Source organism: Streptopelia decaocto, assembly GCF_964273445.1.
Source record: "Streptopelia decaocto genome assembly, chromosome: 1".
NCBI classification, from domain to species: Eukaryota; Metazoa; Chordata; class Aves; order Columbiformes; family Columbidae; genus Streptopelia; species Streptopelia decaocto.
This window is the reverse complement of record NC_138663.1, coordinates 188285514-188302475: the sequence shown is the minus strand read 5'-3', so window position 1 is coordinate 188302475 and position 16962 is coordinate 188285514. Positions and strand designations below refer to the sequence as shown.

Below are 16962 nucleotides of genomic sequence, written 5' to 3'. Positions count from 1 at the left end.
GTCTTTCCCAGGATCTGTTACTTAAGACAAGCAAACAAAAACTCAGTAGCTTTTGAATTGATACATAATTCCGTTTTGAGATAAGTATTTACAGTAGCTGTTATACCTGTTGCTACAGTTTTTAAGCAGCTTTGCATATCCACAGTCCTTCAGATTATTCCAAATAATAATGGTCATAAATGTCTCTGTAGTGTTATGATCAAACACGAGAAGCATCAAACAAGGAAAAAAATCCACCAATTACAATTGCTATTGACTTGTAACCCTTATGAAGAGCTGTTTTAAGATAAGACAGTTAAAATTTAAGCTAAGTCTAGATCAAAAGCATCTTGCTTTTGGTACAGTAAGAGTACAAAGCTTATTGAATTTTTTAAAACTATTTTAAAGCATGTTATGATGCAGTTCTGCTGCTAAAATAACTGCTGAGAATTCCTCCATTCTCCTTGGATTACATGTGAAATGACAAAGTCAGACAAAAGCTGTCTCAACCTCAAGGAAATATTCTATCTGAATTTATAAGATTAGATATAGAAACTCTCAGCTGAATTCCTACTATATTGTCATTGTCTTGTCTTTTTCCATCTAATTTTTTGCAGCTTTACACATACGGTGTTTCAAAACATTGCCTACAAATTAACAGCACAAATGCAGAATCTTTCCAGTTTCTCATCGAAGACTTTTTTGGCAAGGAGTATTTATTAGCTGGAAATGGGATGCAACTTGCTGATGGAGGATGGCTAATACCTACAGATGAGGGGAAAGCTGGAAAAAAGGAGTTTTACAGGTACTGTTACTTATGAACTTGAGACAAGTATGCTATTTAGCACTTAGTGATTCTCTTATCCCCTAGAATACATCCAACACAGTGATCTTTTAAAGCCTCTGAGTACTTTTTTACTGTGCATTTTTAGTATACGTCTATGAGTGTAAATAAAAATACTGTAGAATTGTAAACTTACTATGTAGACTAATGTTAGTGATCTTCGCTGATCACTAAGGAAAGCATACAACGTCAATTTAGAAAGTTTCTGGGGATTTTTCAACAGTGTAAATAGTCAAGAAAATTATTACTGTTTTCTGTTAATTCAGCACTTTACAATTTTGTTTAATTAGCATTAATAGTTTTTTGGGGTTCTTTTTCAGTTATAAAAGGATTTATTTTTGTTGGGCTCTAGAGCTGTTTGATGGGAGAGAACATTGATTGGGGAGGCGCCTAGGGCTTCTTCGGCAGGACAGAATCGAAAATAAGTTTTTTAGTATATTTTTTTTGAAGCTGATGTATGATTTGAAGGAAGCCAAGACTTCAGTAGTAAAACTCACAGATTCATTTAATAATGAATCTGTTCAACAATGAATTCATAGCGGCAGGCTACAAAGATGATTAGAGGCCTAGTCTTTTATGAGGAGAGACTGAGAGAGCTGGGTCTCTTCTGCCTGGAGAAGGCTGAGAGGGGATCTCATCAATGTTTATGAATATCTCAAGGGTGGGTGTCAAGAAGATGGGACCAAACTCCTTTCAGTGGTGCCCAATGATAGGATGAGGGCAACAGGCACAGACTGAAGCACAGGAGGTTCCGTCTGAATATAAGGAAAAACTTCTTTACTTTGAGGCTGCCAGAGCACTGGAACTGCTGCTCAGCGAGGTTGTGGAGTCTCCTTCTCTGGAGACATTCAAAACCCGCCTGGACACATTCCTGTGTGATCTGCTCTGGTGAACCTGCTTTAGCAAGGGGTTGGACTATATGTTCTCCAGAGGTCACTTCCAACCCCAGCCATTCTGTGATTTTGTGAATGCATCCAGCTCTGGATCAGTGTATTTGCAATGTTGGAGGTAATCTTGATTGATTTCACACGATTTTCCTGTGAATAGAAAAGTTATTAAAATATTTGCGCAAAACATCTTATGCCTAGGTGTGCCAGATATTGGCCTTTTTTAGGCAGTCCAGCTTCTTGTTCCTGTGGCAGCTTGTCTTAATAGTTTTCAGAGGTGCTCCTGATTCTGTGCTCATGCCATCAGATATATGGCTTTCCCCACATTTGTTTTTCAGAAACAGAAAAGGGAAACCACCAACACACTGCTGAATATCCCAGAATAGCCACAGTGGTTTTGGTGTCAGAACCTGCTCTGGGTGGCAGCATTGATCTGACCCTGAAATTCCAGATAGCCTCTCAGCAATTTGTAGAGCTTGTTCCCCAAGAGGTTGCCTTCAGTTCTTGTATATTTTCTGGATTTGTTATATATTAAAGTATATGATTGAGAATACATACCTACTGGTTGGTCACATGAATCAGTCTTTTTATCCCTTTACGTATATTAACTGAGTCTCCATTGGCTAAAAGATGTATACCTTCATTTAGTCATCTGTATTTAAGATCTTAATCTTGAACTGAATTCTGTCTTTAACTCTTGAACTGCATAGTCCCTCACAAAAGATTAGTAAATATCTCCTAAAGTTTGAGACTGCTATCTTCTGATGTAGTAATAATCAATTTTATGGTCATGCCTGCTCCTTATCTTCCTGTATATGCCCTTTTGGCTTTTAAACTGTTTATTTTCCTCACCCTACTGCAGTGCAGTTCCTTAAAGTCTTCTTGAGACTTTCTGACAAGATGGAAATTGACTTTGTGATAGCACCTAACTTGTGTTCTAGTCAGTCTAATGGCTTAGCAATTTGAATCTCTGGTCTAATTCTTTCTCTTCCTCCTTTAATGAAAGGCCTTCCTAGTGACTCTGAGAGCTGGAAAAATAGATGTTTCCAACCCAGCTTATGCAGGTCATGGTTGTACAGCTTGGACTCAACAAAGAATGGAAGTCCACTTCACTGGTCACTCCATGGAGAGAAGAAAGTTCTTCAGTAGCAACTGAAAGTTCTTTGAAACATGTTGTCCACATGCATGCTTAATAACCAAAACAAAACCAAAACACCCGAACCACACCTCTAGAAACTGTGAAGTAGAAGGGAATGTATTGTAATGAACTTATCAAGCAGGAAGGGGAAATTCCAGGGCTGAAAGGGCTCTGAGCACACGTCTGTCCCCATGCTGTGTGCATAACTGTGTGAAGCTGGCAGAGCATGGTCCAGGAACTACTGCTGTGGTCAAAAAGTCTCCATTTCAAGAATGCACACATGTATGCACATGCATACATGCATATGCACACACATGTATGTACCTGTATGTATGCATATGCACATGCATGTTGCCAAAGTGTGTAAGCACAAAGTATCCGTATTCAGACAATAACCAGATCAGGTTATAGAATGTAACATTCCTGTTTTCACCATAATAAATGTTCCTTTATTAATGTTGCCTATGCACCTACGCTGATTACAATGCTAGGGAAAAATAGGCAAGTAAAAACTTACAGTGGCTTTCAGATTAATTTATTAACACTCTATTTGCAGAGCCCTCTGTGACACTCCTGGTGTGGATCCCAAGCTAATAACAGAGACCTGGGTTTACAATCACTATAGGTGGATTGTATGGAAATTGGCAGCCATGGAAGTGTCTTTTCCACATGAATTTGCTAACAGATGTTTGACACCAGAAACTGTGCTGTTGCAGTTGAAATATAGGTACGTGTATAGCAAGGTATTTTGAGTTATAATTTGTGATGTTGTGTGCCTTCTAGTTCCTAATATTACAAAATAAGCACCTCTACCTTTCATTTACTGTTTATCAGAATGCCTATATTGTTAAACTCATGTATATCAGTATTAAAGATGTAGTGCATGTTATTTACACAAATTTAGATAACATTTGCTTTGCTACAGTTGTACTTAATCATGTAGATTGTTTAGGCAATCATTTGCTACAGTCGACTTTAAGGAAAAACAATGTGATGGATTTTGTTTGATTTAACAAAGCTTTATGCATTCTTTTTTGTAGGTATGATTTGGAAGTTGATAAAAGTAAGCGATCAGCAATCAAAAAAATAACGGAAAGAGATGATGCGGCAGGTAAAACGCTTGTACTGTGTATTTCTAAAATCATATCGCTGAACACCGTTGTATCTCCTAGCAGTAGCAATAAAAACCTGGAAAGTAAAAAAGCAGCAGCAATAATTGAAGTTACTGATGGCTGGTATGGGATTAGAGCTCTTCTGGATCCACCTCTCAAAGCTTTCTTACATAGAAGAAGGCTGACTGTTGGTCAGAAGATCATAGTGCACGGAGCAGAACTTGTTGGCTCTCAAAATGGATGTACGCCACTGGAAGCCCCAGATTCCCTTATGTTAAAGGTAAAACAAAATATCAGTTCAGCTTGATTGGATGTGACCAAGACATGTGATAGATGCTATTTAGTTAGGCCATGTTTTCTAAACAGAAAAAAAATTGTCATGGCTCTATAAACAGATGCAGTTTAATAACCAGATTTGTAAGACATGATGCAAGGTAGCTGACGCTGTTCAATAGGGTTGACAGAGAAGTTCATAATATAAAATTCTGCCAAGCTTTGTTGCATGTTTTGGCAGTTGCAGATCCTTAATTTTGTTAAGCAGTAAGTTACAAGAAGTATTTATCCATCGCAGACAATATGGAAGTTGAAGGAAGAAAAAAACAGGTCATGAGAGGGTGGGCTTGGGTTGGGAGGGTCTTGACTTGTTTGCGGATGATTAAAGTGCTGGGTGGAGTTTCAGCATAAAAATGTTGCTCCTCTGGTATAAAGCAATGGTTTGTCTCATAGATGCTCTTTCCTAGAGAATTTTAACTGATCAGATTTTTAGTTCCTGTTTAAAATACATTCTTCAATGTGAAAAGAGACCTTGAAATGTTCAGGTGCAGAAATGAGGCATTCTTAGTGAGGTCAGTGTGAAAATAGTCTTTCCTCTAGATATAAGAAGTTGGATATCTCTTTTGACTTACCTGTGACAGTTTATCATTCAACATTTAACTTATACAGATTTCAGCGAACAGCACCCGGTGTGCACGGTGGCACACAAAATTAGGATTTCATCGGGATCCCAGACCTTTTCCTTTGCCTTTGTCATCGCTTTACAGCGAGGGTGGTGCAGTGGGGTGTATTGATGTGGTTATTCAAAGAACTTATCCTCTTCAGGTATGGTATAAATATTTTATTAATCTAACAGGTACTATGAGATCTAAATTGTATTAATTAATTGCTGTATCATTCCTCAAATCAGACATAATAGAGCTACGAAATTTAAGAAAAGGTACCATTATGTGTAAAATGAACAGGAACAGTTCTTGCAGTGTGAATATATTTGATATTTCAGGACTAGAGTATCCTGCTGTAAGAAGTACATGAGTTTATGCCCAGTATCTACTGGTTGGCTTTGCTTGCAGCTTCAAAAAGCCAGAAATAATTGAATTTCAGTTCTGTGATGTAAAAAGCACAGCACTTGTTTTTAAAGGAGAAAAAAAGTTGACAGTTTCTACTCCAAGTAGAAGTGAAACCCATTTTTTTCTGTTGTTAGCATGCATGTCCCTGCAAAGAAGTTAAATATTTATAACCATTAGTAAGATTACTATTTCTTACATGTGGCTGGCTTTATTGTGTAAGATCTATTATTTTAAAATATTACTGAAAATACAACGTGATTATTGTGTAGAATAGAATGAAGATGCCACTTGATATCCAGACATTTTAAATAGAGTTAGGCTTCACTGGAACTACTAGTTCTTTTAACAGTATAAAAGAAACAATATTTTTGTTAGTAATCAATCCTCTTAATATTAACAGTTTAACCAGGACACAACTTTCAGTTACTTGGCATGTACATCTTGGGATTTTTTTTTTTTTTTTTTCATTGCTTGCTTTCTAAAGAGTTGTACAACTGTTAGAACTAACATTTCTTTAGGTCCCAGAAAGGGGATTGTAATCTGTAACCACATCACAGTAAATGGCTTGCAGGCTGGGGAGGAAACTGGTGCTTTGTACCTCACTATATCAAGAGATTGATGTGCTGATGTATATGTTTTTCTTAAAACACTGAGACTCTTGCTCAAACATTCCAAAATGATAGGAAGACTTGGGCTGTCTCCTTTCACTTCAAGAGTCAAGGAGTGTAGGAATCACAGTAACCCTTATTAAAGGTGTCAAGCTGTGAATACTGCAGGAAATACATGCCATATAGTCAGTGTATTTCAGCAATTCACTGCCTTGGAAGGATTAGTCCTTCAACCCTTCTCAGCCTGCTCTCACTGTACTGTCTTGTTGCTTCTCTTTGCTAAACCTAGAGCTCTCCTGATCCTGTTGCTTACCTGATTTAATTCACTAAACCAGGAGTAAGTAACTAACTCATAATAATCATAATTAAAATAATAAACAACTAACAGCACACAACAAACTGCTGTCTATTGAATTAACAAACTGATGTGGTCTAGTGAGGTCAGATGTGTGCTAGAGCCAGTGTGAGGGAGAGGCTGGGATGGCACAGCAAAGGGGAAGGGAAGGGACCGCTTTCAGCAGCCTGACCTCTTTGTTTGGCTCACCTGTCTCGTCACATCAGGCAAGGCAGTTCTGGCAGGCTTGTGGACAAGGCTGTAGTCCTATGGAACCATTTTGGGCAGAAAAAGTGTAAAAGCATCTGCAGACCACCACCATAGTTCTTCTACAGCATCTAATCTAGCATGTTAAAACAGACAGTACAGTTGATGTGGAAAGACAGATTGGGTAGAATGCAGTTCTGGTGTATTTTCAAGCACTGAGTTTGGTTTATAATGTAATGTACCCAGCAGTAGGTTCCAGCTATGCTCTAAATTACGTCATCAATACCTATTACTATAACCTATGGTTTCTTCAGCTGTTAAATCATGCAGTTTTGGCTACTGCTCCGTTCTGTCTGTGTATCTTTAAAGCAAAGATTTACCAACCCATGCTGTGGGGTTTTGCATTTTATCTGTTATCATGAAAGAACTTATGATCTACTGCCTGTTCATTTTTTAAAACATTTTGATTATCAGTGAGTATTAGAAGGAAACTAGATGAGGTTAAAAGTGTAAAAAGTCTGGGTTTTGTTTGAATCTTTTTACTTCAGTGGATGGAGAAGACATCAGCTGGTTCATATGTGTTTCGTAACAACCGAGCTGAAGAAAGGGAAGCTGCCAAGCATGCAGAGGATCAGCAAAAGAAACTGGAAGCTCTGTTTGCAAAAATCCAAGCAGAATATGAAAAGCATGAAGGTAAAGCTTTCATTGTTTCAGAACATGTAATAACACAGAAACTTCTTTGTTTACAGAAGAGTCTAGAGAAAGTGACAAAAATTTCTCTGGTGGTAGAGAAGCTGAGATAGGATGTTGGGTTGTTTACTTTTTGTTGGTTTGGTGGTGGTGGTGGTTTTTTTGGTGTTGTTTTAGGTTTTTTACTTCCAATGTATCAAGACCTTTCAGTACAAAACAGTTATATACTTACTTTCTTGGCTTTGCAGCTATCTAGGAAACTCTTCTTGAATGTGTTGCTAGCCAGGCTAATAAAAAATTACTGTTGAGATGTCGCTCAGGGAAGTGCTACAAAATCGTAGAATTGTTAATTCCAATCTCTTCAAGGGCCTGACACTGTAATATTTCACCCAGAGTTGGGTGCTGCTTAGTTTGTATCTCAGTAGACCCGAACACCAAGTCTGAGCATCTGTCATGTCCTGCCCAGAGATATGAGGTAGGGGAGAGAAGTGACTCAGGTTCATGGGTCCCCTTGGTTGGAAAACAGTACATACAGTACTTAAGGTCTATAAACAAAAGACTTTTATTTTTGCAGCTTGGCCCAATTGGCAAATGATTTGGTAGCAGAAGGAATTATGTTATCCTAGGTTCAATTGGTATACATAAAAAATTTGCAGCGCATGTGGGGCTGTAAATCTTACATTACTGAGTTATTTATAAAAAGGAAAGCAAAAGAATAGAAGTATATGAAAGAAAGGAGAGGGAGAGAAAGATATCACCATCCTTATGGCTCCACTTTATGTATGATGGGGTTTGTAGTGTCAGATCCAGTGATGCGTGGCATGCTCTGATGTCTTGTTCAGTTCATGTGGTGAGACTGGTGGGCGGAGTGGTCCTCTGGATAGTGGGTGGGCACCACGACTGCTTGCACAAGGTGCAAGCCTCTATAGTCCTCTGGATTGCCTGCTTGCTTAATCTTTGGCCTTTTGTGCTGGCGTTACTGGGGGTTGATTGTGAAATATAGAAAAGTCCTGAAGGGTCTTGGGTCACCTTGAAGGGTCTCAGCTTTTCCCTTAGTGTCATGCTGGGCCTATCAGAAGACGGAGCTATGTGCTTTCCAACATGCCCCCCACTTCCTGTGTCAGGCAGCCTTTGTCTGTGGTGTTTCGTTAGCTTGTCTTTGATATGTAAATCGCGCTTCACCTTATCACAAATGTCCCATCTCCTGCTACCAAGGATGTCCCACCTCCTGTGGCTGGATGAACTGTGTTTGCAAGGATGTTTGAGCTATTATCCTTTTCAGTCTCTGACAGCACCTTTCCTCACAAACATTGCGAGACCGTGGAGATACTGAGGTTACTGGAGCTGCTAAATGGGACAGAGACCCTGGTGACACAGGATGTGGAGAACTACCAGTCCCAGCCTTCAGCAACCCCAGGCCATGGAGACCAGGGAAAAGTCTGAAGCAAGGAACACGTACACTTGGGGGAAGAGAATCAAGCTGGAGAATATTTACACAAGCTGGACATAGGCAAGTCTGTGGTCAGTGATGGGATGAACCCACAGGTGCTGAAGGAGCTGGCTAATGTTTTTGTGAAGCTGCTCTTTGAATTATCATGGTGATTCATAGAGGTGCTTGAAGACTGGATGAAAGCAAGTGTGTCTCCTGTCTTCAGAAAGGAGGACCCAGAGGACTAACTACAGGCCAGTCTGCCCTACCTTGATCCCTGACAAGATGATGGAACAACTAATCCTGGAAACCATTTCCAGGCACATGAAGGACAAGGAGGAGATTTGGAGTAGTCAGCAGGGATTCATCAAGGGGAAGTCATGTTTGAATAACCTGACAAGCTTCTGTGATGAAATTACTGGCATGGATAGATGAGGCGATAGCAGTGCATTATTGTATACCTTGACTTCAGTAAGGCTTTGACACTGTCTCCCTTAAGATCCTCACAGAGAAGCTGGTGAAGCATGGGCTAGATGAACAGATGGATGGATTCAAAACTGGCTGAACAATTGGGCCCAGAGGGTGGTGATCAGTGGCACAAAGTCTGTTCGGAGGCCAGTAACTAGCAGTGTACTCCAGGGGTCAACACTGGGTCCAGTCCTGCTTTAACATCTTCATTAATGATCTGGACGATTGGGCAGAGTGTAATTTCATCAGGTTTGCTGATGATACAAAATTAGGATGAGTGACTGATACACTAGAGGATTGTGCTGCCACCTGGAGGGATCTCAAGGAGCTGGAGAAATGGGCAGACAAGAACCTTGTGATGTTCATCGAAGGGAAGTGTAAATCTTGCACCTGGGGAGGAGGCAGGCCCAGGCACCAGTATATGCTTGGGGCCACCCAGCTGGAGAGCAGCTTTGCAGAAAAGGCCCTGGTGGGTCCTGGTGGCCCTGGTGGGTCTTGGTGGACAAGTTGAGGAGAGTTGCCAGAAGGTCTAAGGAGGTGATCTTTCCCTTCTGTTTAGCATTGGTAAGGCCACATGTGGTGTATTGTATCAGGTTCCAGGCTTCCTAGTACAAGAAAGACATGGGGCCAACAAAGTGCCATGAAAATTAGTAAGGATTTGGAACATCTGACATGGAAAGAAATGCTGAGGGAGCTGGGAGTGTTCATCTTGGAGAGGAGAAGGCTCAGAGGGATCTGATTAAGGTACATAAATACCTGGAGGGAGGGTGCAAAGAAGATGGAGGTAAGCCGTGCCCACTGACGGGACCAGAGGCAATGGATGCAGACTGAAATTGAGGAGGTTTCTTCTGGGCATCAGGAAACTCTTTTTTTCCCTCTGAGGGTGACTGACAGTGTTGCTTAGAGAGACTGTGAAATCTCCATCCTTGGAGATATTAAAAAACTCGCTGGACATGGTCTTGGGCAGCCAGCTGTAGATGACCCTGATTGAGCAGGAGGATTGGCTAAGATGATCTCCAGAGGTCCCTTCCAACTTCAACCATATTTTGGTTCTGTAAGAGTAGGACACCACACAGCTCTGCCAGCAATTTCTAGTGAGAGTTTGAGGTCTGCTGTTGCTGTAAGTGTCACAACTGGCTGCTTATTGCTACAGCCTCATGAAGCTCCCTGTTGCCCAAGAAATGTGTTTGCTTCCCCTTAGGTTTGACTCAGCTAAACTGGAATGAGGAAGGGTATGTGGATTCTTGCCACACTGATTATGGATTCCAGCTGCCTTGATAATCTGGTCTGTTTTTTGGGAGTTTTTGTTGGTTTTGGTTTGCTGTTTTGTTGGGGTGTTTTGTTTGTTTTTTATTTTTCCAAGAACAGATAGGATTCCATCACTAATGGTAGCCAGTGCAGTTCAGATTTCACAGGGTCACATCTACAACCCAGATAGCCTATCCCTTTCCATAAATCTTTCTCATGGTGATCTGTAACACTGAGTTGTTCTCTAACTGATTTATCAGAACCTGGAGTCCCTCACGATAACAAGGAAAAAGTAAATAAAACCATGCCCTAAAAAAAGGCAAACACTCACCACAAAATTCTTAGTTGAAATCAGAGATTGTTTTATAATTCTTAACTTCACTGATAAGAACTTCCATGTATCAGTGACCTCATTGTGTTGTTTCATGTTTGACTGGTAAACTTGTCTATACTGGAGTGTACTATGCTGAAGGAATTAATCAAACTAGTAGCAGCACATTGACTTACTGAAGAGGAGGGTAATAGTTTCATGTAATGAAGTTAACTTGGCTTTTAGCTGGTGTCCTAAGGAGGCTTCATATAAAGGCCTGTAGTCACTTGTTGTCCCAGATCTTGGTATCTTTGCAACTTTTCTGCTGTATGAGAGGAAGAAGAAGTGACTGACATACAGAAAATATGGTCAACTATCAATGAAGTTTCATGGCAGCCCATCAAGTCTCCCACAACTGATACTGGCTTCCCCGAAGTTTGCATTATATTCTAATCTATGTTGTATTTCAATGAATTAGATTTTTTTTTCTGCTTGTATTTTCCTAAGAGATAGATATATATATCTGTACACATATACACACATATATTGTTTCGTATATAGTAGTGTTTTGTATTTTTATTCTGGCAAGGCCTATGTACTACCAGGCTTCTTACATAATTATTTCTTTTATCTTTTATTTATTTATTTATTTTATTTTTATTTTTAAAGTGTATTGGTTGTACTGAACATAATGACTTTATTTCAACAGAGAGAACTCAAAGAACAACACCGAGATCACGCATAGTCACACGACAGCAAATCCATAATTTGCAAGATGGTGCAGATCTGTATGAAGCAATTCAGAATGCATCTGATCCTGGGTATATGGAGGTAACTGTAGATCCTACCAGGCCAATTTTGAAATGCTCGTGGAATAACTTACAGTTTAGTACCTCCTGCTAAAATCAACCCTAACTTTGGGATTTTTCTACAGCATTCTTATTGCTAAATAAACTAAGATAAATAATTTTGAAAATATTTTAATGAATGCTTGTTTAAATAGATTAATAATATCTTGGATTGCAAAACAAAATCCTATTTTCTCTTGATATAAAAAATCCAGGATATAGCACAATTAAAAGCTAATGTTATTTGTAATTTTATTACTTTGCTTTATCTTGCGTACATGAAAACTAAATGCATCTTGTAATTCTTGAGTTTCACACACTTATTCTTGCATGGTGTTCACTGAAGTGTCTGCATGATTATATTGTTGTTGTTCTCTTCATTCCCTGTTCCAGTTCAGTCACAACTTCTGTGTGTTTATGCCTTTATTGATAAAGATGCAGGCGATTAGTCCCTGGCAGTTGTTAAAATTAAATACATGCCTCACCATCTGCAAGTCAGAGTCCTTGACTGCCATAAAGCCGTATGATTTGTGGCTTTATTTGGTCAAATGTTATATATATCTGTGGTGCTGGATGTAAAGGCATCTGGATCTTGAAGGCTTGGTCAGAAAGGTAATGCTCCCAATGTATTTTAGTGGACATCCCTGTGTCAGCTCAGAGGTAGCAGCCTTCTGAGAGGTGCAACTCTTCTTACAGAATTTTTTTCTAATATGGCAAGCATCCCTGTTGTATTAAATATTCACCTTAGTTATGCACTCTTAAGCAAGCTTCTCACTAATTATCACATAAAAACAGTATGTAATGTAATAATTAGACAATGGAGCACCAGCTGTGTACCAGTCAAGACTGGTGGCTCCTGTTGTGTTAACAAACCTCATTCAAGTCCTAGTACTGTATCAGTTGAACAATGAATTGCTTGTAACAAACACTTAAGAACGAGGCTACCTAGGAATCTTGACAGGATCTTTTTATTAATAAAAAAGATACTGAATACATTTTCTCTTGGCTACAGGGATATCTCAGTGAAGACCAATTAAAAGCTTTGAATGCTCACAGGCAGTTGATGAATGATAAAAAGCAAACTCGGATACGGGAAGAATTCAAGAAGGCTTTAGAGTCAGCAGAACAGGAAGAAAACGGTTGTTCCAAAAGAGATGTGTCTACTGTATGGAAACTATGTGTGGTAGACTACAGAAAGCAAGAAAAACATAAAGGTCAGTATTTGGAAAATTATAACTAACTTTTATCTAAACGTGTTAACTGGCCAACATAGCAGGTAGATTTGTAGAGTTTCCCAAGAGTTTTCTAGCTTGCATGATAACACTTCCAGTTTTATTTGGTTTTGTTTTAGGGTTTTTGGGTGGAAGTGTTGTGGATTTATTTTGTTTAAAAGCCTTCACGTTAGTATTGCACAGCTAATATATCTTGATCTGACATTGTTAGGAGTGATACTGAGTATCTGGCGTCCACTGCTGGATGTTTGTTCCTTGTTAAAGGAAGGCGGTCGGTACAGAATCTACCAGCTGTCAGCATCACAGGCCAAGGGAAGATCAGACTCAACTAACATACAGTTAACAGCAACAAAGAAAACTCAATATCTACAACTGTCAGTAAGTGCTTTAAGTGCGTAAAGATGTATCATTAAAATGTATCACAGTCTACGTAAGTGTGTTGTAAATACCTACAAATTTTGTGTTTCTTCAGGTATCACAGGAGATGCTGGCACAGATTTTCTTTCCAAGACAGGCTCTAAAATTCAGCCATTTGTTGGATCCTTCTTTTCAGCCACCATGTGCTGAAGTTGATCTAGTTGGCGTTGTAGTTTCTGTTAGCAGAACAGGTACGTTGTGGACCACATTCATGTTCTTCCACTGAAGAAGCACTGATTTTCTTTTTATTTCAAAAATCAAAATTATCTTGGTGGTGTACTTGCATTTCAGGCCCGTGAAAACCTGCTCATATAGCTGTGATATGCTGGCAGATAATTCTGTTTTTGTAAAGAAAAACTGTCCTTGTTTCTTAGCTCAGGAGGAATTTAGTAAGGGAGGATCTAGGCTCAAGAGCAGCTTTTATTTTTTTTCCATAAACAGTGGATGTAAGTTCTTACATCTGTGTCCAGTATCTGCAGAAGAACCACTGTGCGTGTACATGAGCTCCCTCTTTCGTGTACAGTGTCATGGAATGAGTGGAACACAGGCACTGGAGCTCATGGGTAGGGATGGGGGATAATCTTCTGATAAAAAGGAGAAGCACCATAGGAGTATTGTTTTTTGAGCACTGAAACACATACGTGGAGTTGTCTTCTGCAATCAGTAGGGAGACAGCATAGAGAATGCATGAAGCATGAAACACCTGTCACCATGTGGATAGGCTGCCAAGTTATATTTATCAATACTCTTTCAAGATGTGTGGCTTTTTTTTTACAGATACAAATTGCTGTAATCAACCTTCACTTAAGGATTTAAGGTTTAATTTAGACCTTTTTTTCTTACTTTTAGGTTTTGCTACTATGGTGTACTTATCTGATGAAAGCTGTAATTTAGTGGCAGTAAAGATCTGGACAGATCTCAGACACTTTGCTATTGAAGATATAGTTGTCCGCTGTTCATTCATTTCTGCAAGCAACCTTCAGTGGCAATCTGAATTCAGATCAGCGATTCCTGTGCTCTTGGCTGGAGATCTTTCTGTATTCTCAGCCTGTCCAAAGGAAAAGTATCTTCAAGAGAAGGTTAATGAACTGAAAAGTATGATAGAGGTAAATAGGGAGATTTTTTAGTTTAATGATTCATTCTAGTTACTGCTGTGTTACATTCTTCATCAGAAAGTCTGTTAGTACTATTGAATCTCTAAAACAAGTAATGCACATCATATTGAATTTGAGGGGATTTTCTGAGAGATGGAGTAGGGCGTTAATGCACTTTTTCTGGAGGACTCTACATATCACCTATTGAATGGCTTTTTTTTTTTCAATTGAGCTCAACCAACACTGTCTTTAGGATGTGCCACAGAATCTTCTCTGGCTCACAAAAAATATTGTACCTGTCAATAAGGAATCTGTCATGGACAGTTTGGCTCTAGCCTTTTAAAAGTTGAAATTTACCATCTTGTCTAGCCAAACATATTCAGTATTAGATTGTTCATTTCATTTATTATTTCAGTTTTCTAGCTGTGCTAAATATCATGTCTTGGTCATGCATTCCCACGTGTTAGAGAAAAACAACTTTAAATACAAAAGGATTGTTTTCTTGCTAACAATAAAAGGAAGATATGGTATTTCCCACCAAGAAAAGTGCAGCAGTCTTCTAAGCTGTTGGTTTGATACAAAATAAAATTCTAGTGGGATTATGATAAGAAAACAAAGTCCTAAATAGTTTGTTTCTGAGCATATAGTACTTACACAATTTGAAAAACAAATATTCTGCACTGTAAACTGTTCTCCTTTATAGAATGTGGCCTCCTTTTGCTCTGATGCAGAAAGTAAATTGATGAATTTGCTACGAAGAAATCTCTCACTTACACCCACTTTAACTAAAAGATGTGGCTGGGAATGCCCCTCTCCTTCCTGCAGCTCAGGTCTTTATGCAGAGGATAAAACCTTGGTAAGCTTCTGGTAATTAATATTGTGTTTATAGTGACAGTACATACAGTAAGGATATCAGCAGGTTTTATATTGAACGGTCTCACTTCTCAGCCCGCTCTGTATGTTCTCTTCAGGGCAGTGCAGCCTGAGCAGCTTCCTCTGGGTGTGGGTTTAGGGTTGTTCCCCAGGAGGACCTGTGAGACTGTTCCTCCTCCGAGCAGTACGTGAAAATTTCCCCTTGTGGGCTGTGTTCTCATAGCATAATTCAAATAGTCTGAATTTTATATAAGTAAAATGAATCATCCTTTCCCTATAGATGATTTATTGCTTCCTTGGTCCCACTGTGAAGATTATCTGACATGGATTTCATTGACATGGATGTCACTGGAAGGAAAAATCTTGATCTGTAATTTTTTCTTTCATGGCATTCTGCAGTTCCTACCTTTGTTTAGAAAATTTACCTCTTGGTCTTCTTTTCCTAGATACTGTTCACTGTTTTCAGGATTTAAAAGAGAAAAGATTATCACCTAGTAAATGTTTACATTTTATAAGTCTTGACAGAAACTGAGTTAAACAGCACTCACGTTTCCCCTGAAGGCAGCTGGTGGCAATTTGCTCGTGATGTGGAGTACTGAGTGCAGTCAGAACAAAAATGTTTCCTGCCACTAGTTGTGAGGGAGGTGGAAACACCCTGATGTGATACCAGTTCCTGGGGACTAAATTTAGACTTATAAGGCATCCTTTTCCATTTCAGAGAGCGCTAATATTTCATTGTAAAGGTTTTGTGTATATCAAATTATTTAATATATTAACCAAGTTAAAACAAATGAGACAGTAAAGGTATTCTTAAGTGTGTGTTTAAGTGATTTGCCTTGCAACATCTAACTTGTGTGTATTATTATCTTAAAGTTTTTTGGTCTATATTCTACCCCTTTTTTCTTAGTGTTTTTTTTTTTTCTTTTTTCCTTTTTTCCCCGTTTTAACAACCAAGTGAGGATATACCCAATGCAGTAGAAAACTTAACTCCTTTTTATATGAGTGCTTTGATTCCTACCTTCTGGCACAGAAAAGTTCCCTTACATTTAGCTTAGATCTCAGAAACAGGATGCAAATGTGCTGTCTTAACGTACATGTAAACAGTGATTTATCAAGCATCAGTAATGGAAAGGATAATATTAGTCACCATCAGAAGATACCAGACTAAAGTTAAGTTTGACATGAATGATGGCATAGCGGTTTTATATCAGCTTTTTTTCCCCCATATTATGGAAGTAATTGAGGAATCTGATGAAATAGGACATTCTATTCAACATAAAACTTATCTCTTTTTAACTAGGTCTCTTCTAAAATTGAAATAAAGCATCCAAGCCCTTTGTCAACTAGCACACCAAATATGAAACTTGCCACGCCGGGGTCAGCAAAACCACCTTCATCTTCTACAATTAATGAAGAGCATCCCAAAAACAGCAAAAAGAGAAAAGCTATGGACTTGCTCAGTTGCATACCTGCCCCTCCACCCCTTACACCACTGTGTTCAATAATTTCTCCATCTGTAAAAAGAGCATTTCAGCCTCCACGAAGTTTGGGTTTACAGCGCAGCAAGTCATCAAAAGAAACAAATCGGAATATTGGTTGTGCCACTCACTGTAGAAAATTGAGACAAACTGTCCATCTTCCTGAGAATGACCTGGTTGCTGATGAAGAGCTTGCAATGATTAATACACAAGCACTCATGAATAATTTACCGGAAGAAAAGAAGATCCATTATGTAAATGAAAACAGCGATACAATAGCTACTAATTTATCTGATGATCTTTCACCCAAAAATAGTTCCAGGTCTACTGGGGCAGCAAATAACTCATCAAAAAGCAGTTCCTGAAGTAGCTGAGGCTCTTCAGAAGGACACAAAGGAACCTGAGGACTCACTGCCAGCCTGT

The 16962-nt window shown here is 39.0% G+C and overlaps 1 protein-coding gene across 2 annotated transcripts in view; it reads left to right on the top strand.

Moving 5' to 3' along the window:
• Positions 1–16905, top strand: part of BRCA2 (BRCA2 DNA repair associated) — a 37398-nt gene extending 20493 nt beyond the window's left edge. Inside the window, exons 16-27 of one of the 2 annotated variants that reach the window (XR_014183415.1) lie at positions 597–784; positions 3405–3575; positions 3889–4240; positions 4903–5058; positions 7001–7145; positions 11307–11428; positions 12458–12659; positions 12889–13055; positions 13150–13285; positions 13944–14200; positions 14920–15044; positions 16362–16493. Coding sequence is in view for 1 of the 2 variants with exons in the window: in XM_082046411.1 (XP_081902537.1) it covers positions 597–784; positions 3405–3575; positions 3889–4240; positions 4903–5058; positions 7001–7145; positions 11307–11428; positions 12458–12659; positions 12889–13055; positions 13150–13285; positions 13944–14200; positions 14892–15044; positions 16362–16904 (2592 nt within the window). In the remaining variant the exon portion in view is untranslated. Of the gene's footprint in view, positions 1–596; positions 785–3404; positions 3576–3888; positions 4241–4902; positions 5059–7000; positions 7146–11306; positions 11429–12457; positions 12660–12888; positions 13056–13149; positions 13286–13943; positions 14201–14891; positions 15045–16361 lie in introns of both variants that reach the window. The other variant, XM_082046411.1, reaches the window with a different exon arrangement.
• Positions 16906–16962: the final 57 nt, after the last annotated feature.